General features: G+C 37.4%; 1 protein-coding gene across 3 annotated transcripts in view; it reads left to right on the top strand.

Moving 5' to 3' along the window:
* SWT1 (SWT1 RNA endoribonuclease homolog) overlaps positions 1-19,430 on the top strand; it is a 123,006-nt gene extending 103,576 nt beyond the window's left edge. For all 3 annotated transcript variants that reach the window (XM_007989172.3, XM_037985811.2, XM_037985810.2), the window contains 3 exons: positions 1,771-1,837; positions 7,547-7,611; positions 18,730-19,430. In XM_007989172.3, coding sequence (XP_007987363.3) covers positions 1,771-1,837; positions 7,547-7,611; positions 18,730-18,859 — 262 coding nt within the window. In that variant the 3' untranslated portion in view covers positions 18,860-19,430. The remainder of the gene's footprint in view (positions 1-1,770; positions 1,838-7,546; positions 7,612-18,729) is intronic.
* The last annotated feature ends 4,818 nt before the right edge of the window (positions 19,431-24,248 follow it).

Genomic DNA, 24,248 nt, shown 5'->3' with positions numbered 1-24,248 from the left:
TAAAGACCCAGAGACAGTGTTAAAAGCCATTAGGAATTTAAAAACTAACCAAGGTGGCTTGATTTCTCATTAGTTATATCAATGTTTATATATTTTATGGCTTGAAACTACAGATGGTTTCCAATTTATAATGGTTTGTTTTAGGATTTTTCAGTTCTATGATGGTGCAAAGCATTTAGTACAATACTTGACTTACCATGGGGTTAGGGTTATCTTCTGATAAACTCGTCATAAACTGAAAATATTACAAGTCAAAATGCACTCCTACCTAGGATGTTTTCAATTTACGATGGGTTTATCTGAGTATAGCCCCATTATAAGTCAAGGAGCATCTGTATTAGATGATGATGATAGTTGTTACTGTCACTGTTATAATTGACATATACTATATAGTACTTGCTGTATTCCATATGCTGTTGTAATGACTTTTCTTCTAGTAACTCATTTAATTCTTGCAGTAGCCCTATGAAGTAGGGATAGTTATCCTAATTTAACAGATAAGAAGATAAATCACATGGAAGTTAAGTAACTCCCCAAAGGTCACACAGCTAGACAAAGCTCATACAGCTGAGGCAGACAGTACTCAGAGGCACTACACTGTACCAAAATGACAAGCTGGTTTACTTCCCCCCTTTTTTTTTTCCGAAAAGAAAAACAGTATTCATGCTGAAAGGATGGAAAAAATATTTAGTATAAGAAAATGAGAATTAATACTTTACTACTAGAAGGAAAAATATGTTCTTCCCTTCTTTATTTTTATGGCCTGGTGCTGTGGCTCACACCTATAATCCCAGAACTTTGGGAGCCTGAAGTGGGAGGATCCCTTGAGCCCAGACATTCGAGACCAGCCTGGGCAACATAGGGAGACCTCATCTCTACAAAAATGATTTTTTAAAATATTAGCCCAACTTGGTGGCGCTTGCCTGTAGTCCCAGCTACTTGGGAGTCTGAGGTGGAAGGATTGCTTGAGCCCAGGAAGTTGAAGCTGCATTGAGCCATGATTACACCACTGCACTCCAGCCTGGGTGACAGAGAGACCTGGTCTCAACAAAATAAATTCAAAAAGTTGTTTTATTTCTGTTTCTGTCATTTGTTATTTTTTTGTAAATAGGTGTTATTTTCAACAATTTATGTGATCTATTGATTTTTCATGGAGCTGTAGGCTGATAGTTCAAGCAATGTTATTTGAATTTAATCAAAATCTTTTATTAGGATATCTTTTAAGTGGCTAATTTCATCAGTTGTCTGTTTGGACTGGTTGAACATTTCTGTGGGAAATACTCAGGCTTTGTCTGGAGCTTAACAGATATGAAGTATAAATGCACTTCACATTTCATTCTATGCATAGACTGTATAAATGCACTTCACATTTCATTCTATGCATAGACTGTATAAATGCACTTCACATTTCTATCTATGCATAGACTGTAAATGCAGTTCACATTTCTATCTATTTTTTGAGAAATCTGTATTGTAACTTAAAATGTGAACTATAACTTCACGTGTAAGAATGCTTATAGTTGTTGATTAATTGATGTTTTAAGTATGAATTTAAACAAGCAAAAACATTTTAATAAGTTGACCTCTGTTGAATTAAGTTTCTGGTTTTATAATTTTTAATTGATTTTTAAAAATATTGTAAACCTTTAAGCTTATCAAACAGTAAGTTATCTCTCATGGTATGGATATGTTTGGGGAGAAAGTTCAAGGTATTGGTTTTTTCTGAAATCATTTATTCCCCCTCCCCTTTGTTTTTATTTTATTTTTTAGGATTTTGGCCCCAAACAGTAATTATCAAGATGTTGAGACCCTCTATAACTTCCTAATCAAGTATGAGGTATGGGAAATATTTTTAAGTATTTATCACATTTCTACTTTAAACAAGTTTTAATGTAAATAAACACAGTAGGAGTTCTAAAACATAATGAAATGCTATTTAATTGATATTTGCTTTAAATTATTGAATGCCATAAAAGTTTGTCAGTGACATATTCTTTTTTCTCCCTTTTAAAAAACTATATTTAAGGTGTATAGCAGGATGTTTTGATATGTTATACATAGTGAAATGGTTTCTGTAGGTAAGTAAATAAACATATCAATTATCTCACAGTTACCCCTTTTTGTGTATGTGACAAGAGCACTTAAAATGTACTCTTTTAGCAAAAATTTTGAATATAGTATAATCTTATTAACTATAGACCTCATGTTGTATGATCTGTAGACTTATTCATCCTACATATCTGCAACGTCCTATCCTGTGACCTACAACTGTCCATTTCCTCCCCTCCTCCCTGTCAGTGACATATTCAATTTTTTCTTTCATTCCCTAAGTAAAAATATGAGAGTCCTAAAATAACACGCTTTCTCCAATGTGAAATTGTTTCTCATCAGGGGTGCTACGGGCATTTTGGACAGGTCAGTTCTTCGTTGTGTGGAACACTGCAGGATGTTTAACATCCCTGTACATCAGATACTAAATGCCTATAGCTATCCCAGTTGTGACAACCAAAAGTATTTCATCTCCCCATCCAACTTACATACCCAGAATACCTCAGAAAGGAAGAACTCCTGGTTGAGAAATACTTATTACTGGAAAGGAAAGCTATAATTTAGTTTCCTTTATAGTGGCAGCATAAACCCTGGAGGTAGAACTAAATGAGGCTTCAGTGTATTTTGTAAATTAACCTGCATGCTCTCCTCATCATTACTGAACCGGAGTGAGTATTCTGTTGATTGTCAATTTCTAGTTGCTTGATGCTCTTTGTTCATGTTTCCTGTAACATTATTACTTTCAATTTTGTGCGTGTATGTGTTTAAATTTTTAAAACATTCTAAATGAAGGAATGTGGCATATATTCAAGTCTCACATTTCTTATGAAGTCAAACTCCTTTAAGTATATTTCTTCACTTTTATTCCTGGTTAGCTCTTTGTAACTTTTTGTATGCCACATCTTCCATTAAGAAGCCAGTGATTAAGAACACAGACTCTGAGGTCAAACTACCCGTGCTTAAATGTTGGTTCTTCTACTTATTAACTAGGAAGAGTTATTTAATTCTCCTTGTCTCAATTTCTTCATCTGTAAAATGAGAGTAACAATAGTAGGTAAATTATTTGTATTCTGCAAAGATTCAGTAATGTAAAATATGTAAAGTGCTCCAAACAGTACCAGGCACAGAGTGAGTGTTTGATAAGTGTTCACTAGTCTTGACCAGGCTCGGTGGTTCACGCCTGTAATCCTAGCACTTTGGGAGGCTGAGGTCAGTGGATCACTTGAACCTAGGAGTTCACGACCAGTCTTGGCAACACAGCGAGACCCCATCTCTCTAAAAAACAAACAAAATTAGCCGGCATGGTGGCATGCACCTGTGGTCCCAGCTCCTTGGGAGGCCGAGGCGAGAAGATTGTCTGAGTCCGGGAGGTCAAGGCTGCAGTGACCTGTGTTCATACCACTGCACTCCAGCCTGGTTGACAGAGCAAGACCCTGTCTCAAAAAAAAAAAGGGGGAGGGTGATGGTTAACTAGTTTTATTTAAGCAACGAATGGTGTTTATATGGGCTTTGTAGGAGTCAGCCTTAATTCAGCCGGGTGCCGTGGCTCACATCTATAATCAGCACTTTCGAAGGCCGAGGCAGGTGGATCACTTGAGGTCAGGAGTTTGAGACCAGGCTGGCCAACATGATGAAACCCCATCTTTACTAAAAATACAAAAATTAGCTAGGAGTAGTGGTGAGGGCCTGCAATCCCAGCTACTCATAAGGCTGAGAGGCAGGAGAATTGCTTGAACCCAGGAGGCAGAGGTTACAGAGAGCCAAGATCGTGCTGCTGCACTCCAGCCCGGGTGACAGTGTGAGGCTCTGTCTCAAATAAATAAATAAATAAGAGACTTCTTTATCACCACATTATTTGATTATTAAGAGAACTTCCTCTTTTGAGATGATTCATATAATTATTTCATCTTATTTTCTGAATTGCTGGAGAATTGCTTGGACCTGGGAGGTAGAGGTTGCCGTGAGCCGAGATTGCACCACTGCACTACTGCCTGGCTGACAGAGTGAGACTCTTGTCTCAAAAAAGTTAAAATATGCTGGGCACAGTGGCTCATGCCTGTAATCCCAGCACTTTGGGAGGCCGAGGCAGGCAGATCATGAGGTCGGGAGTTCAAGACCAGCCTGGCCAACATAGTGAAACCCTGTCTCTACTAAAAATACAAAAAAATTAGCCGGGCATGATGGTGGACGCCTGTAATCCCAGCTACTCAGGAGGCTGAGGCAGAACTGCTTGAACCCAGGAGGCAGAGGTTACAGAGAGCCAAGATTGCGCCACTGTATTCCAGCCCGGGCGACAGTGTGAGACTCTGTCTCAAATAAATAAATAAATAAGAGCCTTAATTCTTTATCACCACATTATATGATTATTAAGAGAACTTCCTCTTTTGAGATGATTCATATAATTATTTCATCTTACTTTCTGAATTTCAAATCAAAACATTAAGTCTAACAAAAATATATATGTGGAACTGGGCACGGTGGCTGTAATCCCAGCATCTCAGGAGGCTGGAGGTGGGAGGATCACTTGAGGCCAGGTGTTCAAGGCTGCAGTGAGCCATGATCATGCCACTGCACTCCAGACTGGGTGACACAGCAAGACTCCAGCTCTAAAATATATATGAACAATAGGACAATTTTAAAATTACATACGCTGGAAAATTCTGGGGCATAGTTCTTTATAATTTAGTACTTTCTATTGTCAAGAGTATTAGAAGAACGTACCTAACTTATTAATCATAAGAATATATGGATCTGTTGCTTGATGATATCTTGTGATATAAACAAGAAAGAAATTTAAAAATTAAAAAAGAATATGTAGATCTAAGAATTAGATATATATAAAATATATATATTAGAGACAGGGTCTTAGTGTGTTGCCCAGGCTGGGGTGCAGTGGCTGTTGACAGGCACAGTCATGACACACTAGATCCTTGAACTCCTAGGCTCAAGCAATCTTCCTACCTCAGCATCCCAGGTAGCGGGGACTACAGGCACACACCATTGTTCCTGACTGATTCACAGATTTTTAAAATCATTTCTCTTAAAAGAATTACTTTTCCTACATCACTTACTACATTGGATATATTTGTCTAATATAAAAAACAATGGTAGGACTGTCTAAATCTTTTAAGGAATTTGACTATTTTTATACTTCTCCTTTGCCTTTTCTTGAATTTTTAAATTAAAAATAAGCCATTTCTAACATCTGGCTTTTATTGTAAGTAGCACAGTTAAAAAGTAATGATACGCATTTCACAATTCACTTTATAGTCACAACTCTAATGTTTGCTGACAGTGGCATCTTTTAGCTATTTTTTCCCCTGGAAATGAAAATTGTTCATTTAACCATGGAGGTGATATTTAACAGTTGTAATTTCAAATGTCTCAATATGGGTAAATGAAAATGTCTTCGTAGTCAAAATTAATTAATATGGTGAAACAGACCATCATGAGATTGCGCTTCAGTTTTTCTTTATTAGTAAAGTAACTACCTACTTTGTAAATTATCTACTGTAACCTGGAATTATGTCACCTTTATACTTCCAGCTGTGTTCTTGGATAAACGTCTAAATGTATGTGGATGGTTGCTTTTACAACTAAAGATAAATCTAGATATTTAAAAATATATATATATGAAAAGCTTAATATAAATTATTTTATATTCATATTTAACAGGTTCAAAGTCAGTTTTTCAGCTGATTTTTCTCAACAGTTGATAGAAAATGGATCATTCCCTTTATCCTCTGACCAAATATCTGCAGTGTGTTGACATTTGGTGGCCTGTGTTCTGATACATTGTAGGTCCCGGAATGTGTGGCTACGGGTAAAAATATCAGTGGCCCTTAGGAGGAGGCAGAACATATAAAGAAGGAAGAAGTGGACTGGGCCGGGCGCGGTGGCTCACGCCTGTAATCCCAGCACTTTGGGAGGCCGAGGTGGGCGGATCACAAGGTCAGGAGATCGAGACCATGGTGAAACCCCGTCTCTACTAAAAATAGAAAAAATTAGCTGGGCACAGTGGCGGGCGCCTGTAGTCCCAGCTACTCGGGAGGCTGAGGCAGGAGAATGGCGTGAACCCAGGAGGCGGAGCTTGCAGTGAGCCGAGATTGCACCACTGCACTCCAGCCTGGGCGACAGAGCGAGACTCCATCTCAAAAAAAAAAAAAAAAAAAAAAAAAAAAAAAAAAAAAAAAAAAAAAAAGAAGTGGACTGGTTGATAGTTTAAATGAATATTTTATAACGTTTTTAGAAGATTCTTTTAATAAAAATTGTGGTAAATTATATACCAATTTCATATAATCATTAAATATAATATCAAATATTAATTAAATACTAGTAAACATATAAATATATGCTAACGTTAAGCAAAATATCCATATTATATTCATTTAAATATTTGAAAACCATATATATGTGTGTGTATATAAATATATAATTTTTTTTTAATAGAGACAGGGTCTCATATGTTGCTCAGGCTAGTCTCAAACTCCTGTGTTCAAATGATCCTCATACCTTGACCTTCCAAAGTGCTGGGATTACAGGCGTGAGCTGTTGCATCTGGCCAAAAAACTGTATATTTTTTAACTTTCAGTGAATGAAACATTTTCTATACAAATACGGTAAACTTTCTATGAAAACATTGAAGAAATTCATGGAGTTTTTACCAATAAGCAATACGTTGAATCATATAGAAGACTTTTATGATATGAATCTTTAAATTAGTAGTAATTAAATCAGGGTGGTATCATTCTTCCTCACCAAAAAATGCATGCCAGCTAGCAACACTTAGAAATATTTTTTTAAGTAAATTGAATAGAAATTAGCCTTATTGTTTCCTTTTACTAATTCTGAATTTCTGAAAATTTAGGCAATATGCTATTTGTTATCTGATCAAAATAATTTTTCTCTGCAAGTTTTCAGATTCTCCCTTGCAGATAAATAGGAATATTGTCTAAATCAATAGTAAGTTTCAAGAAATAAAAGATTCCTTCACTGTGTCTTCCATATGTGTGCCACAGCTAGTTTTTATATGATGAAATATTTTTATATTTGTGGTATTATAAATTATATCTCTGAATTATAGATATTTATTAACTTAAACCTATAAGTTTAAACATGTAGACCTCAATAATCTGAAAAATATATTTCTTTAGAAAATGTCTATAAATAAGACTTTTTCCTAAACCAGATAGAACTGTCTGCAGTTTATAATCTTATTTGTGTTTTTCTGTCCATTTGATCTCTACTATGTTTAGGTCCATCTCACCTGTGCTGGTTCTACTAACAGATTAAGATGTAACAGTGGGATTCATATTTTTGCACACAGTTCCATGGTAGCATTATGGTCATTGCACTTCTTATTGTTACCGTTTAATCCTTTTTATGCAGTAACTAGAAATTTGAACTTTCCTCTGAGAATATGGGCTACTCTAATTTTGCTATCATCACTCATTTTAATTAATATAATTTTTAATAACTATATCTTGGTTCCTTTCAGGTAAATAAAAATGTCAAATTTACTGCCCAGGAACTTTATGATTGTGTCTCTCAGACTGAATATAGGTAAGTCATATCTATACATAGATAGAAACCATTGTAACAAGCTTTTCCATATACAGCAGCACTTGGTGGTGGTGGTGATGTGTTTTTTCATTGTCTTTTCACTACACTGTGTTTTTTTTTAACTTTACTAATACGAAATATTTCCTACATACAAAAAGGTCATGTGTTGTGTGTTTATCAGCTGTAAGGTTTAAAGTGGTTCTCAAATTTTTTGGCCTCAAGATTCTGTTACATTTTTTAAAATTATTGAAGATCCCAAAGAGCTTTTCTTTATATGGTTCATTATCTAGCTGTATTTGCTGAATTAAAACTTAGAACTGAGAATTTTAAAATGTTTATTAATTCATTAAAAAATAACCACCTGTTAAGATAAATAACACATTATGAAAATATTAAAAGTAACATTGTTGTACATTTTTGCAAATCTTTTAATGACTGACTTAATAGAAGGCAGTGGGATTCTTATAACTGCCTTTGCATTCAATCTGTTGTGATAAGCATGGCTGGATTGCTGGAAAACTACTGTTCACTTTTGCGAGAACAAGAGTGCAAAAGACAAATCACATCTTAGTCTTTGTTTGTTTGTTTGTTTGTTTGTTTGTTTTTCTTTGAGATGGAGTTTTGCTCTTGTTGCCCAGGCTTGAGTGCAATGGTGCAATCTCAGCTCACCGCATCCTCCGCCTCCCAGGTTCAAGCGATTCTCCTGCCTCAGCCTCCTGAGTAGCTGGGATTACAGGCATCCGCCACCACGCCCAGCTAATTTTTTATATTTTTAGTAGAGACAGGGTTTAACCATGTTGGCCAGGCTGGTCTTGAACTCCTGAGCTCAGTTGATTCGCCCACCTCAGCCTCCCAAAGTGCTGGGATTACAGGCATGAGCCACCGCGCCCAGCCACATCTTAGTATTTTTATGGAAATAGCTTTGACTTCTTTGACCTCGCATACCCTCTGAAAGAATCTTAGATTCCCTGTGGTCCCCAGACCATGTTTTGAAGAACAACTGATATAAAAAATACCCATCTGCCTACCATTCAACTAACAAACTTGAATTTTACCCATTTCTAGCTGTAACCTCCTTTCTATTCTGTCTCAAGGGATTGTATCTTTATAGTTCTCGTCTTTTTTTTTAATGGTTTTACTGAGTATTATTTATAACAAAAATATGTTGATTTATTTGGCTGATTTTTGAACTTAAATGTATCACACTATACTTTTTTCCCCAAAATAACTTGTTTTATAGCACTCATACATAACAAAAAGGGCAAGTATTATAAACCCAATTCTTTTTTTAAATCTTCTTTTTTAAATTTTTTAATGAGACAAGGTCTCACTATGTTGCCCAGGGTGGTCTTGAACTCCTGGACTCAAGCAATCGTCCTGCCCCGGCTTCCCAAAGTACAGGGATTGATTATAGGCATGAGCCACCATGCCCAGCCACAAATCCAATTCTTATATATACAGGGTATAGCTGTGAAGCCTTTGCTGTAGGCTAAATGTGTACCCTCCCAACTCATACATTGAAATCTAATCCCCAGTGTGATAGTATCAGAAGATGGGGCCTTTGAGAATTGGATTAGTGCCTTTATAAAAGAGATTTCAGAGCATTAGCTAATTCTTTCCCTTCTGCCATGTGAGAACACATAGAAGGCACCATCTGTGAGGAAGAGGACCCTCACCAGACACTAAATCTGCTGGTGCTTTGATCTTGAACTTCCTAGCCTCCAGATCTGTGAGAAATTTATCTTGTTTATAAGCTGCCCAATCTAAGATATTTTGTTATGGCAGCCTGGACAGTCTAAGATATCCTTCTAATTCTAGGCCCAGGCAAATTTATGAGGAGCTAAAACTGTTTAACTCCTTCACTGTTGCCTTCCAATACCCTCCACCACTACATATGCCATTTTAGCTTAACATGAGGATTCATCCATGTTGATACATGGGGTAGTAGTTGGTTTTCAGTGAGTTCTGTTATAACATGACACGTGCATTTGTAAATGTCGCCACTGCATTGTATAGTCATGCAATAAAAACCACAAGGCTTATGTGCAAAATCAGATTAGGAGCATAACACTTAACCTCATTTGGGACACATTTTTAAAAAGATAGGAACTTAATAAAAGTATCACTAAACCACAGTTCATTTGCTGTTTATAACTTACATATGTACCTGTGTGGCTACAAAATATTATGAGCAGGCCTAGCGACCAAGTTAACTAGCAAAATGCTTCTGTTAAAACTCCAGACTGGTAAATTTGTTTGAGGATATCAGATGTAGGATTGATAGTCATACATAAATGTTTCAACACAACTGTGAAAGTTCACCAACTCATTAGATCAAAATAAGTTTTCAAGAAAATCTGAAGCCAGTTGGCATACACAGATCTGTTATAGTTGGGGGAGAAAATGATTTCTTGCCCTAATCTTCAGATTATCAGTGAATTGGTTGTATTCATATAGATTTTTACATATAATCCACAAAATATTGTGTGAGATGTGTCAAAAACATAACATCTTCCAACCTTAGCCATATTTTTTAGTGTAAAAAGCTTATTGTAGATACATGGAGGCCACAATCTCTTGAAGCATGATCCTAGTAGACATCTAGAATTATTTTGATTTTAGCATACTTAAAAGACTCTTGGGGTCTATTTCTGGTAATTTACAAAATTCCTGAATGGAGTGCATGAATTCCACCCATTCTCTGCCTTTTAATGCTTTTGAATTCTGACCCTTTTGAACTCTGTTGAGAAAATCACACCACATTTTGGATCTACATGTAGTTCTGGCATTCTTAGGGCTTGGGATCCAGCTTTATATTTTGTTTACCTTCAAAGAAAATTAAATGGTTTGGTTAAAAAAAAAACAAAAACAAACTTCCTGAACTACCAGGTTCAGAGAGCTTCCCGGTTGTTGGACTCATGGAGTTGCTTGGGAGGTGCCACACACAGAGAAGTCATGGAAGCTCCAGCCCCTTCCAACATATACTTGGTAATATCAAGTATTTTATAAAAATGTGAGTAAAACATAAATATTTCCCTGAGTTCTGTAAGCTGTCCTAGCAAACTGAATCTGAGGAGGGAGTTGTTGTGGGACCCTCCTGATTTATAAGCCAGTTGGTCAGAAGTATAGGTGACACTGTTACTTGCAGTTGTTGTCTGAAGTGGGGGGCAGTCTTGTTTGACGAGCCCGCAACCTGTGGGAGTTGACTCTGACTCCAGATGGTGTCAAAATGGAATTGAATTCTAGTACACCGAGTTGGTGTTCACTGGAGAATTGCTTGCCGTGTGGAGAAAACCCCACACACACCTGGGGTCAGAATTGTTGAGTGGAGTATATGAGAGTATAGTAGGAAACCCCACAATCTCCAGGTCGACCAACTGGCTATAAATTGGGGGTTCCCATGACTCCCTCTTCAGGTTCAATTAATTTGCTAGAGTGGCTCATAGCACTCAGGGAAACATTTTACTTACATTTACCCATTTATTATGATGGATAAGTTAAAGGATACAATTGAACAGGTAGATGAAGAGGAGATCCATAGAGTGAGGTTCAGGAAAGTCCCAAACAGAGGAGCCTCTGTCCCCATGGAGTTGGGTGTGCCACCCTCCTGGCATATGTATATAATTAAGTAGCTCAAGAACATAAACCTGTTTGATGGGTTCTAATAAAGCAAGGAATTAAGGTTTTATATTAAAGCAGCTTTGAGGAAAAGTGAATTCCATAGGATACAGAAGAACCTTGGTGCTTATATCTGCAATTCAGCTGGTGTTTTCTCTTCTCCAGTTTTTAGACTCTTTGAAGTAGCTTTTGCTCTTGCCAGTGGAGTGTCTGAGCACTGCTCACCCTGAGCAGACGAGAAGTTTGCTTCAAATCCAAGATGGTAAATTAAGGAGATTATCAAACAAATCTCTTGTGTGGTATCTTCTATCTTTATGAGAAATTAGTTAGGTACAGCATTTAATTCACTTTTTTTCTGGCTTGTAAGTTCTTGATAAAGTGTTGTGACATGTTTGTTAGGCAAGTTTCTAAGGTTTTTGTTTTTTTGTTCTTTTTTCGCTTTATGAGATGATAGACTAGTTTGTGACATCGGCCTCAAAGTACCTGACTGTATGAGATGGATACCAAACCAAACTGTTTTTCTTGCTCTGAAACTCATCACAACACACTTCTGACACCAGGCAATCAGATGTACCCCATCTCCGACATATAACATGTGACCTTTGTATCTCTCTCTTTTCACTTAGCATAATGTTTTTGAGGTTCATTCACATTTTAGCATATATCAATACTTCATTCCTTTTTGTGGCTGAATAAGATTCCATCACACACACACATATACACACCACATTTTGTTCATTCATCTCTTGATGGACATTTGGGTTCTTTCCACTTTTTGACTCTTATAAATAGTATTGCTCTTTGTGTATAAATATTGAAATTCTTATAATTCTTTTCCATTTTAGGGGTCATATACCTAGGAGTAGAATTCCTGGGTGAGATTCGAATTCTCAGAAGCTACACTATTTTACATTTCCACTAACAATATACAACAGTTACAATTTCTCTTCATCTTGGATAACACTTGTTATTTTCCGTTTTTTTGGTTTTGGTTAGTTATTGCCATCCTGCTGACTATGAAATTGTATCTCATTGTGATTTCAATTTGTATTTCTCTAATGTTAATTAGGGAAGGGGCTGAACTTCTTTTCATGTGCTATTTGGCCATTTGTATATCTTCTTTGGAGAAATGTCTATTCAAGCCCTTTGCTCATTTTTAGTGGGTTGGTTTTCTTTCTGTTATTAGAATTCTTTATGAGGAATTTGGCCCCAGGCCAAAATCTTACATGTGATGTTTGAACCCACTATAGACAATTACAAGGCTTTATCTGACAAACTCAGTGGGGGAAGCTGCTTTCCTCATACCTAAGGAAATGTTGGCCTAAAAGGAAGAGTTGAGGCACAAAATAGAATTTAAAGAGTTTACTTGAGCCAGAGTGAAGACAGCTGCCCCTGATATGTGTTAAAGTTGCCTTGAGGAGTGTACCCTCAGCTCTTGTTACGAGCAGATTTTTAAAGGCAAAGAGAACAAGGAGTGGGCTGATACAAAGTTATTTGACAGGAATTCTCAGTAGTTGACAGGGATATCATTGTTCAGTGGTTGGCTATACACTGTTGAATTAGAGGATATGAGTTAGGGTGTCCAGCATATGGCAGTTATGGCTTCTTCTTGTCAGTTAGCCTAGAGCCCACATAGCAAGTGACTTCAAGAGATAATTATTTAGCTCAAGGCGGAGTGATGTGACTGCTGTTTCATTCCAGTGCCTCTCTGGACCTGATAGCTTAAATGGGCTTGCATTCCTCAGTTAAGTTTCTTTTTTTTTTCCATGCCAGTATATGCTATTTTCTGGAGGTACTTACTGGCAGTGACTGAGACTCCCTGCAGCCACGCTCACACACAGCTGCCTTCCTAGCTCAGGTGACTGTTTGGAGGCCTTCTTATGAGGAGATGGGGGAGTTGGCTGAGGCACTTCCCAGGTGCCTCCACTGAGGCTTCCTTTGGGAGACTTTGACTAAGGTATTTCTCTGATCTGACTCAGTATTTTTCCACTTCTAGCCCTTCCTCCTCTGCCTCCCCATGGGCCCCTGGGTTCATAAAGATGCAGAGAGGAAGCAGCCTTCTTCAGGGCTTCTCAGCAGTGCGACAGTGTGCCCCACCCGACAACCCTGCAGCGCATATTTATCTGACCCTTTCCTAGGGAAGTAATGAAATACTGGAGAACGAGCACCTCTCATTTTGCCCCTTGCTTATACTGTGGCAAGAAGTGAATAAAGACTTATTACTTTTAGTTTGCCTTGTCCTTATTAACCACATCAACACCTGGCAGCTCAACATGTTATATATTCTTGATAGTAGACCCTTATCAGATACATAATTTGCACATATTTTCTCCCACTCTGTAAGTTGTCTTCACTTTTTGGTAGCATCCTTTGGTGCACAAAAGTTTTAAATTTTGATTGTTTGTGTATTTTTTCTTGCATTGCCCGTGCTTTTAAGACTAAAGAATTCACTGCCAAACCTAAGGTTATGAAGGTTTATCCCAGTGTTTTCTTCTAACATTTTTATAGTTTTAGCTCTTACATTTAGGCCATTGATCCATTTTGAGTTAATTTTTGTATATGATGTAAGGTAAGGAGTCCAGCTTCACTCATGCTTTCATCCATCCATATACATGCATGTGGATATCAAGTTTTCCTAGTAGCATTATTGTTGAAGAGACCATTCTTTCTCCATTGGATGGTCTTGGCATCCTTGATGAAAATCAGTTGACCATATATGTGAGGGTTTATTTCAGAACTTTCAGTTCTGATCCATTGAATGTCTGTCTGTCTGCTCATACCAAACTATTTTGGTAACAGTTCCTTTATAGTGAGTTTTGAAATTGACAAGTGTTTTAAGTCCTCTAACATTTTCCTTTTTCAAGATTTTGTTATTTGGGATGCCTTGCAATTCTATCTGAATTTTAGGATCAGCTTTTCTGTTTCTACCAAAAAGGTTGTTAGGATTTTGATAGAAATTGCATTGACAATGTAGGTCAGTTTGGGGAGTATTACCATCTTACTAAATATTACAGTCCATTAACATAGGATGCCTTTTCTCTTATTTAGATATTCTTTAATTTCTTTTAGCAGTATTTTTTGTTTTTTTTTGTTTTTTTGAGACAGTCTCACTCTGTCACCCAGGCTGGAGTGCAGTGGCACGATCTCGGCTCACTGCAACCTCTGCCTCCTGGGTTCAAGCAATTTTCCTGCCTCAGCCTCCTGAGTAGGTCGGATTACAGGCACACGCCACCAGGCCTGACTAATTTTTGTATGTTGTTAGTAGAGACGGGGTTTCACCATGTTGGCCAGGCCAGTCTTGAACTCCTGATCTTGTGATCTGCCCTCCTCAGCCTCCCGAAGTGCTGGGATTACAGGCATGAGCCACCGCATCTGGCCAGTGTACAAGTCTTATACCTCTTTGATTAAATTGATTCCCAAATATTTTATTACTTTTTATGCTATCATAAGTGGAATTGTTTTATTTCCTTTTCTGCTTGTTCATTGCTAATGTATAGGAATACAGTTGATTTTTTGTGTTGATCTTTTACATTGCAGCTTTGCTAAATTAATTTATTAGATCTAATAGTTATTTTGTGACTTCTTTAGGATCTGCAAATAGAAATTATTCTGTTTCTTTGTTTCCAATTTGGATCTCTTTTATTTCTTATTCATGCCTAATTGCTGTGGCTAGAACTTATAGTGCAAAGTTGTACAAAGTTGTACAAAATGGTACAAAGTTGAACAGTGAAAGAAGCCTTCCTTGTGGTGTTCTTGATCTGAGGAGGAATGCATTCATTCTTTTACCATTGATGTTAGCTATTATATACTGCTTTTATATTTATATTTTATATATTACATTGTATTCCATTTTTCTTTTATTTGTGATACACATTGCAAATGTATAGCAAACTTCAAAGGGTTGTAAAACACGTATCCATTATAGACCTCATTCTTGGATTTTGGAAAAATTGCATCAGACATTGGAATTAGATCATGTAAATTCACTAGTACCATGCCATTTTGACCAAATTGGTTATGGGAAGGGAATCACAAAACTGTGTGGAATTATTTTTAAATTGATTTAATAAAATTTCTAGTTATTTTGATCTGAGATTTGGTCAAAGCAAATTTGATACCATTAATAGGAAAATCTAGAGAAATAGTGGCTGTTGTTTTGCAGAATCTCATGAATCGCAGAACTAGAAGCAACCTCCAGTTTTGAGCTCTCTTCTCGAAAGGATCAGGAATTGGAATCGTTTCACTTGGAAAAAGAGAAATAGGGACATAAAATATTTGTACTATCAGAGGAAGAAGGGAAAGAGAGTTTTTGTTTTAATTTAGGCAGACTCAGGTCAGCTAGATGGTTTTAATAGGCCCAATATAAAGCAAGAACTATCTATCAGTGAACTGCCTCTCACAATAGTGAGTGTCCCATCACCAGGAGGGAAAAACTGAGGTGAGATGACTCACTGGAGATGCTGCAGAATGACAAGCAGAGGTGTTAAGGTGCCCCTGCAGCCAATATTCTGTCATTCTACAGATTAACCACCAGGAAAAGGAACTTAAGAATGCCTATCATCATGCTCTAATAAAAAGTATAGACCAAGCAGACACTATGAAAAACAGCCAATACTTTTGTCGGCCAGTGATGACAGAACTTGCTACAGCAAAATCTGTAGGTGATAATCCATTGTCAGAATACTGATTCACGTGAATTAAGAAACAAATGCCACTAGGAGGAAAAGAGAAGATAGAGCTCACCTCTTAATTACAAGGGGTGAGGGGAAGAAAAAGATAAGATACAGAAATAGATTCAAAAGTCTAGTTACTGAAAGATTTTTTTTTCACATGTGGAATAAATAAGGACAGGAATAGGGGCCTATCCTTTTAGTTTGTTTCATTTTTAAGTTTATAAGAAAACATATCTCTGCTATTTTGAATCTCTTAAGAGTGTTTCAAAATCATTTTTTTGAGTAGTTGTGAAGAATTGGCAGCACCATAGCACTATTTTTAAGCTTTAAATGTAGAAAATGAGATTAGGGTTACACAAAGCCATAAGTCAGTTTTAAATTATTATTATTTTTTTTAGGGAGCAGGTCATACTGTATTGCTTAGGCTGCTCTCAAACTCCTGGTCTTCAGTGATCCTCCTGCCTCACCCTTCTGAGTTGCTAGGATTACAGATACGAGCCACCCAAAAGTCAGGCTTTAATTGGTCTCAGAGAAACCACATATTGTCAAGAAGTGAGATTATTCCAAATATGGTACATTTACTTTATTATTATTTACTTTGGTGGTGTCACTACTCCTTCTTGTCCTGTCCCGAATTCTGATCGTCCCCTGAGTTCTTCTTCCTTTGTACCTTCCATCAAGCGATCTGTCATGTGGGAGGGCCAGTGGGAGAGGTAGCTAGTGGTTCTCTCCAATGCCATGAATATGGCAGAGCTATCTCAGAAGCCAAGGAAGTAATGACAGTCTGTTACAATAAAAATGACTGCCAATTTTGTTGAATACCTAACATACCAGATACTATACTAGATGTTTGGTGCTCTTTGTGAACTCATATAGACCATCTCCCAGTAGATGAAAAGAGTTATTTATGGGATTGAATTCTTTGACACTTTGAATTCTAGATGCTAGATATAATGGATTGGTGTCCTACAGTTTGGGATCCCACAATTTGTAGGCTCATGTTAGCTTTCGAGAGCCTGGCTGGCTTTGCCTGAAGTAAAATTGTGAAGTAGATATGGCACATATTAAGCACTCTCTGCTTCCCCACCCTTGGTTTAGGGTTACTAACATTCCTTTGGTAACTGCTAGGTAATTTGTCTCAGCAATCGTTTCTAAGAATTGAAACTCTGTCAACTTCCTTACCCCTCTCAAGTATCTGTTCCTTTCAGGAGGTACATCCTCTTAATATCCTCCAGTCCGCCTCTACTTTACTCTCAAGCCAAATAAGAGAAAAATAAAAATTCTTAATACAATGGACTAACACTGGCATTTGAAATACATTCTTTGATATTTGAGGTAAATTACCATCAATTGTGATTTATTAGCACAAACAACATTGAAGATAAAAGCACTTAGTTGCACAAATTCTTACATAGCCAACATGAAGACAACCTTGGTATGATTCCTAGAATTCAGGAATAAGGGCTTCTTCTGTGGTGGACCTGCAACCAACAGGCAAAACTGGATGCCTAAGCATAGCCTTTTATATAATGGGCTGGGTTGAACAATCTAGTTCTACCTTACTCTCTGAAGGACCTCTCTTAGTAGGAAATGGGCTTATGTTAAGATGTTTTAATCCAAGGGGTAAGCCATGCAGTTGGAATAGAATTTTTAATATATCCAAAGGAAATGAAGTCATTATGTCAAAAAGGTATCTGCACTCCAGTGTTCATTGCAGCACTATTCACAATAGCCAAGATATGGACTCTACCTAAATGTCCATCAGTGAACGAATGGATAGAGAGAATGTGGGATATATATACAGTGGAATACTATTCACTCTTAAAAAAAAGAAGAAAATCTGTCATTTGGAACAACATGGATGAACCTAAAAGACATAAGTTAAATAAACCAGGCACAGAAAGACAAATACCCACATGTTCTCACTGATACGTGGAATCTAAAAAAGTAGGAGTAGAGAATAAAATGGTGGTTACCAGGGGCTAGGAGGATGGGGGACTTTGGGGAGATGGTGGTGAAAGGACACAAAATTTTAGTTAGATAGGAGAAATAAGTTCAGAGATCTATTGTACAACATGGCGACTTTAGTTGATGACAATGTATTATATTTTGAAAATCACTAAGAAAGTAGACTTGGCTACTTTCAGATGCACTGGCTCATGCCTGCAATCCCAACACTTTTGGAGGCCAATGTGGGAAAATTGCTTGAGCCCAGGAATGAGACCAGCCAGGGCAACATAGTGAGACCCTGTCTCTACCAAAAGAAACAAAACAAAACAAAATTAGGTGTGGTTGTGTGTACCAGTGGTCCCAGCTACTTGGGAGGCTAAGGTTAGAGGATCACTTGAGCCTAGGAAGTTGAGGCTATGGTGAGCTGTGGTTGCACCACTGTACTCCAGCCTGGACAACAGGAGTGAGACCCTGGCTTTTAAAAATAATAATAAAGGCTGGGCATGGTGACTCACACATGTAATCCTAGCACTTTGGGAGGCCATGGTGGGAGGATCACTTGAGCCCAGGAGTTGGAGACCAGCCTGGGCAAGATGCTGAGACTCCCATCTCTAAAAAAAAGGTTTTTTTTTTTTAAACAGTAATTTTAAAAATGTAGATTTTACACGTCCTCACAACAAAAGTGTGTGGAATAACGCATATGTTATTTAGCTTGATTGAGCCATTCTATAATATATACCTAGTTCAGAATATCATGTTATACATAATAAATATATAGCTTTTATTTGTCAATTAAAAATGTAAAAAGAAAATGAAAAGAATTTTTATTTCTCTGACTAGCTGTCTTGCAATGATTTAACATTTCTTTTTCTCCTAGGGAAAAGTTAACCATTGGATGCCACCAGCTGGTTGAGATGGAATATACCATGCAGCAGTGCAATGCATCTGTTTATATGGAGGCCAAAAACAGGGGATGGTGTGAAGACATGCTGAACTATAGGATATAAGTACTGATTTGTAACTTTAAAGGAATTGCATTTGTCCTTAAGAATAACAGAGTAGTTTTCAATCTGGTCAGTCTTTTGGGCCAAACCCAAGAGAATTTTAAGAAATGTTTCATAGGTACAAAAAGGTGATCGCCTATTACTGACAATCTCGTTGAAGCTCTAAGAAGCCTAACGTGTCCACTATGGAATAAACTCCGTAGACTCCTCTCTTCTGGAGTTTGCAGTGCCTCCCTACCTCTACTCTTGATAGTGAGCCAGTATCTCTAAGGAAAGGAGAGACGTATTTTTAGTCATCCTAGGGCAATAGCCACTGTGGCACCTAAGGAAGACCCAGCGTACAGTATTAGCATTTCTCTCAACTCTAGGTATGGGCATGTGACCAGAGACACTGCCAAACCCTAAGAAATCATTAGGACATGATCATGCTCACTGTATTCCACAAATGAAATCTTACTGTGGGCCGTTTTTTGTGATCAAACTGTCATCCATGTTGACCTGGTGAAAATAACACCCTCCTTCACCTCCCTCAAGGTATTGAAATAGAAATTTGACTTAAGCTCCTACTTCCTTATACAGCCTTTCCTTCTGTGGGCTTGTCACTTTTCAGTGCATTTCTAGTGGGGAAGAGCACGGCGACCCCTCTGCTGAGTTTCTCCTTAAATGTGAAGCATAATAGATTTATGTAATAGAATTTGGTGGCAGTGACTGATGTTTGCCTCTAGCTAAAACCAACTGTTAAGTTGACTTTTTAGTTATGGGATAAGTTGGAAATCCTTGTTTACTGGAATATATTATGCTTTTGTTAACACATTAGATTAAATCGAATTTGGTATTCTATTATAAATGTTTATTTTTTAAAGCAATAAATAACTTATTTTTGGTAAGATTTGGCTTTTTACTTCCAAATTGTTTCTGATATGTATGTAAGGTGTGATTATAAAAGTGACTGTCTCCAATAAAAGAGAACTTGTTCAGGATATTGATTAGTTGGTGTAGGACCTGTTAAGCTTTGGGTTTGCCAGATTAGGAAACCACACCACCAGCTGCACAGATGGGGGCTCCAAGTGCCGTCAGAGATATGAGCTTCTGGGCAAATGGAGAAACTTTAAGAGGGCATCTCTGCTCTCTGCCTCTTTCCTTTTCTTTCCTGAGAAGCCAAATATACATTCATCTGTTGCCTGCGCACTCCCACAAAAAGAACTTTTTTTCAAATCTTTATCCCTCAACTTCTAGTTGTTATTGATGGGTTTTTGTTTTTCCTTGTTCTGGTACCTCCTCCTTTTTTTTTTTTTTGTTAGCTCTTTGATATAGTTAATCTTTTCCGTAAAATTTCTTTTCAGTCCTATCACATATTTACCCTTATGTCTATTTCAGTCTTTATTTAAAAACTTTTTCAATGTTATTGAGATGTGAAGGTGTCCCTTTTTAATTTTCTAGTCTTTTTTATTTAAAATCATTTGTTTTAAAATGTTTGTTTTAGCTTTTATTTCTTCCATTTGAAATGTCAGGTCTTGTTTTTTTTTCATGATCTTAAACTTTATTACTTTTCTATTTGTTGTCCTAATCATGTAATACCGGGGTTGAGAGTTCCTTTACATTAATGGTTTGCAACTTACTTTTTTTTTTTTTTTTTTTTGAGGCAGAGTCTCACTCTGTCACCCAGGCTGGAGTGTAGTGGCTCGATCTCGGCTCACTGCAACCTCTGCCTCTCGGGTTCAAGAAATTCTCATACCTCAGCTTCCCAAGTAGCTGGGATTACAGGCGTGCGCCATTACGCCTGGCTAATTTTTTCTGTATTTTTAGTAGACATGGGATCTCACCGTGTTTGCCAAGCTGGTCTCGAACTCCTGACCTCAAGTTATCTACCTACCTTCGCCTCCCAAAGTGCTGGGATTACAGGCATGAGCCACCACACTTGGCCTTTGAAACTTACTTTTACAAAAGATAGTTCATTTCTCTCCTGGGAAGACCAGGGAACATCCTCTGGTTTGGAGGGTCTCCAGCTCTCTCCATATTCTGAGCCAAGGAACAGCTGGCTAAAGAATTGAAGTCTGTTGTGTGCCCACAAGGTCCTCTTGTTAAGACCTGCAGTGGTCAATTGTGACCGCACAGATTAGAACTTCACAGATGGGTTAATCCCACTTTCATATTGTGGATCTTTGACTATCACATGAAAGACCAGGTGACATAAGACATATCTGAAGCTCTGTGTCCTTGATACTTTGAACATCATTTTAAGGGAGAGCAAAAGTCCTTTCATTGTCAATCCAGGTTTATTTAGATGGTGTCTTGGTCAGCTTTCAGAGCCTAGGTCACATTGTTCATATTCTTGACTTTTTGCTCCCTTAGCTAGTATGACAGGTTGGGATGAATTTCCCTCTTTCCTCAAAGGGTGGTGACTACATCCAGCCTCTCAGGATGTGATACTATCCATGGCCCTTTTCTGACTTCGAGATTGGACAGGCCAGTCACACTCCTATTTATTGGGTATTTTGCTAATAAAACTCACTCCAGTGAATAGAACTGAGCTCCATGAAGGCAGGAACTACACTGTGTCTGGTGTCTCATAGTTGTGGTTAGTTAATATTTTTGACAAATTGACCTGCAGGCTTACCTACTTTAAAAAAAAGACATACTTTACCTTTGCCTACCGAAGTTCGACTTGAACGCTTCTAAGTTTGTCTGGTCTGTCAGGTGAAAAGCCACTCAGTAAAGTCAAACAGATATACCTCTTTTAGATCTTGGAATATGCCCCACTGAAATGGATTCTTCTGGAGCCAGAGTACCTCGAGGTATTGGCTTTCCTGAGGGTTTTAGTATTAATTATATATACTTGTATTTTAAAAAATCCATCTTTATATTCATGGAATTCTTTAATCTTTGGCTGTTGTTAAAAGCAAGAATTGGCCCCCCTGAGGGTTTGTAGACTAGTTTTGGCCTGTGACAGGAATCCTTCTTAATTCTGATCTAGCTTTGTTTATGAACTAGGTATAGTTTGTCTCAAATTAATTCTGGATGTTGAAAACCCTGAGGACAGATTCTTGAGCAGAATTACCAATTATAAACCTGGAAGGTGAGGTGGTGGACACCCAGATCTGAGCTACTAGCTTGGTTCAATCTTCTTAAAGCACAAACCATTTTCAACATCCTGTTATTTCTAATGAGGTAAAATGTGGACATGTTCTAGCCCTTCTTCTAAGCTTGATATTTTAAAGGTTTAGTACCACTTTGGTTAAGCTAGAAAAACAAAACTTTTTTTCCTTCGTAAGTGTAGAGTTCTGTGAGTTCTGTCAAACATGTAATCATCAAGTCAAGATACTAAAGTCACACCACCCCTAAATATTCCCTCATTTCCTTTTGTAATTAACTCCCATCCCCGTCTCAGGAGGCCATTGATGTGTTTGCCATCCCTGTAGTTTTTCCATTCCTGAATGCTATATAAATGGTGACTGTTCTTTTAAGAGACAGGGTCTTGCTATGTTGCCCAAGGCTTGAGCGCAGTGGCTGTTCACAGATATCATAGCATACTATAGCCTTGAACTCCTGGGCTCAGGCAATCGTCTCACCTCCGCCTCCTGAGTAGCTGGGATTACAGGTACACGCCACCATGCCCAGCTAATGGAGGCTTTTGAGTCTGGCTTTTCATTTGGTATGGTGCTTGAGACTTACCCATATATCAGTAGTTCATTCTTTTATTCCCAAGAAGTATTGCATTGCCATGGATGTACAAATTCATTCATTCACTAGCTAGAAGGCTACTTCATTGAATTCAGTTTTTGGTGTTTATGAATAAGGCTGCTATCTTCACATACAGGTTTGTGTGAATATTTTCCTTCACTTGGGTAATATGAATGGGATTGCTTTGTCACAGATTAGAAAGTGGATAGATCGTTATTTAAACTAACTGTGCACCTCTGCAGTTCCTCCAGCAATGTATGAGAGTTTAAGTTGCTCTGTAACCTAAGCAGAATTTGGTATATTCAGTTTCAGTAGGTGTATGCCATTTTGGTTTTAATTTACATTTTCTTAATGACTGATTTATGATAGTATCTTTCTGTGTTCTTAGTGGCATCCACTTCTTTTGCAAAGTGTTTTCAAATATTTTACCCATTTAAAAATTGTTTTAACAGATCTCATCTTATTACCTTGCTGGATATTTCAGTTCATCTCAGTAGTTTCATTACTCCAAGTTAGGTCTTTCTGTGTGTCTTTTTTTCTGGTTAAAATTATGTTATTCCCTTTGGTCATCGTGAGCAAATGTGTAGCCTCTATTCATATATGCCTCTGTTAAAGGCATTACACACAGATCCAGCATAATGCTTGAGTTTTGCTTCTCACCTTTGTTCAATCCCCAGTAAGGTGTGGAGCTATTAATAAAGTTGAGTATTTTATTGGCCAAGATTATTGGTGCTTGTAGGTTGAAGAACCCAGGACATTCACATGAGTTTGTATGTTCCTCTTTATAAACTCTACTTGTTGTTCAAAGTGTCATTAATACTCTTGAGAAACTTGCAGTTTTATTATGAAGGATATCTGCAATTCATAGCAATTACTCCTTTTTAACCTAGAGATACTGATTTAACTTAATAAAACCTGTTTACAGGACCAAATTTGTAGCTCAGCCTTACCAAGGATTTAAGGATTCATATATGTTTTTCTTTCTCCCTTACACCTATTTAACCTTGTATTTTATGTCTCACTTGCTGACTCTTCAGATCTTTGCAACAAAAAGCAGCTGCGTCCAAATTATGACAGCAACTGAGTTTTGCGTGAATCATATTCACTCCTCTGAAGGCAACTCTGCAGTTACAGAAATGTCCTACTGGGGCTCCTCCTTTGCCTTCTTCAATTTTAAGAATTCTGAGGTCAGGAGAGGTAATAGGGTACACACCTAATTTGTTAATTAAGCAAGGATTCTAGTGATATATCACATACCCAAATCCTGGATTTTCCCTAAAATATGATTATTGGGAATTTGAAAACACACTGAGCAGTGGTAAAGTACATGACACACTAGAAGCCAAAAATCAGACCCTACATTTAAAGTTCATAATAAAAGATCCATGCCTGAGTATAACCAATAATATTTGGTTAATTTTAGATATTTTATAGTTTTGCTACCTTTTTAGGAGATTTAGAGTGTTTTATTAAAATTGACCAGAAGTGTGGTATTACCAATATTATTTTGAAACTATTAAAAAATTCCTACTGGTTAAAAAAGTTTTTTTTTAATTGTGCTGAGGCTATGCCATTTTCTGCCTCTCTGAAGAAAGTATGTACCTTTTAGATACGGATTAACAGTAACAAATGGCCATTGAGTACTGTTTTTTCTTTTTTTCATTTATGGAAACTTCTCATCTTCACGAAGACTGGGCTACAACAGCTTCTT

Source organism: Chlorocebus sabaeus, chromosome 25 (genome assembly GCF_047675955.1).
Source record: "Chlorocebus sabaeus isolate Y175 chromosome 25, mChlSab1.0.hap1, whole genome shotgun sequence".
NCBI lineage: Eukaryota > Metazoa > Chordata > Mammalia > Primates > Cercopithecidae > Chlorocebus > Chlorocebus sabaeus.
The sequence above is the reverse complement of the archived record's forward strand: the minus strand, read 5'-3'. Positions and strand labels throughout refer to the sequence as shown.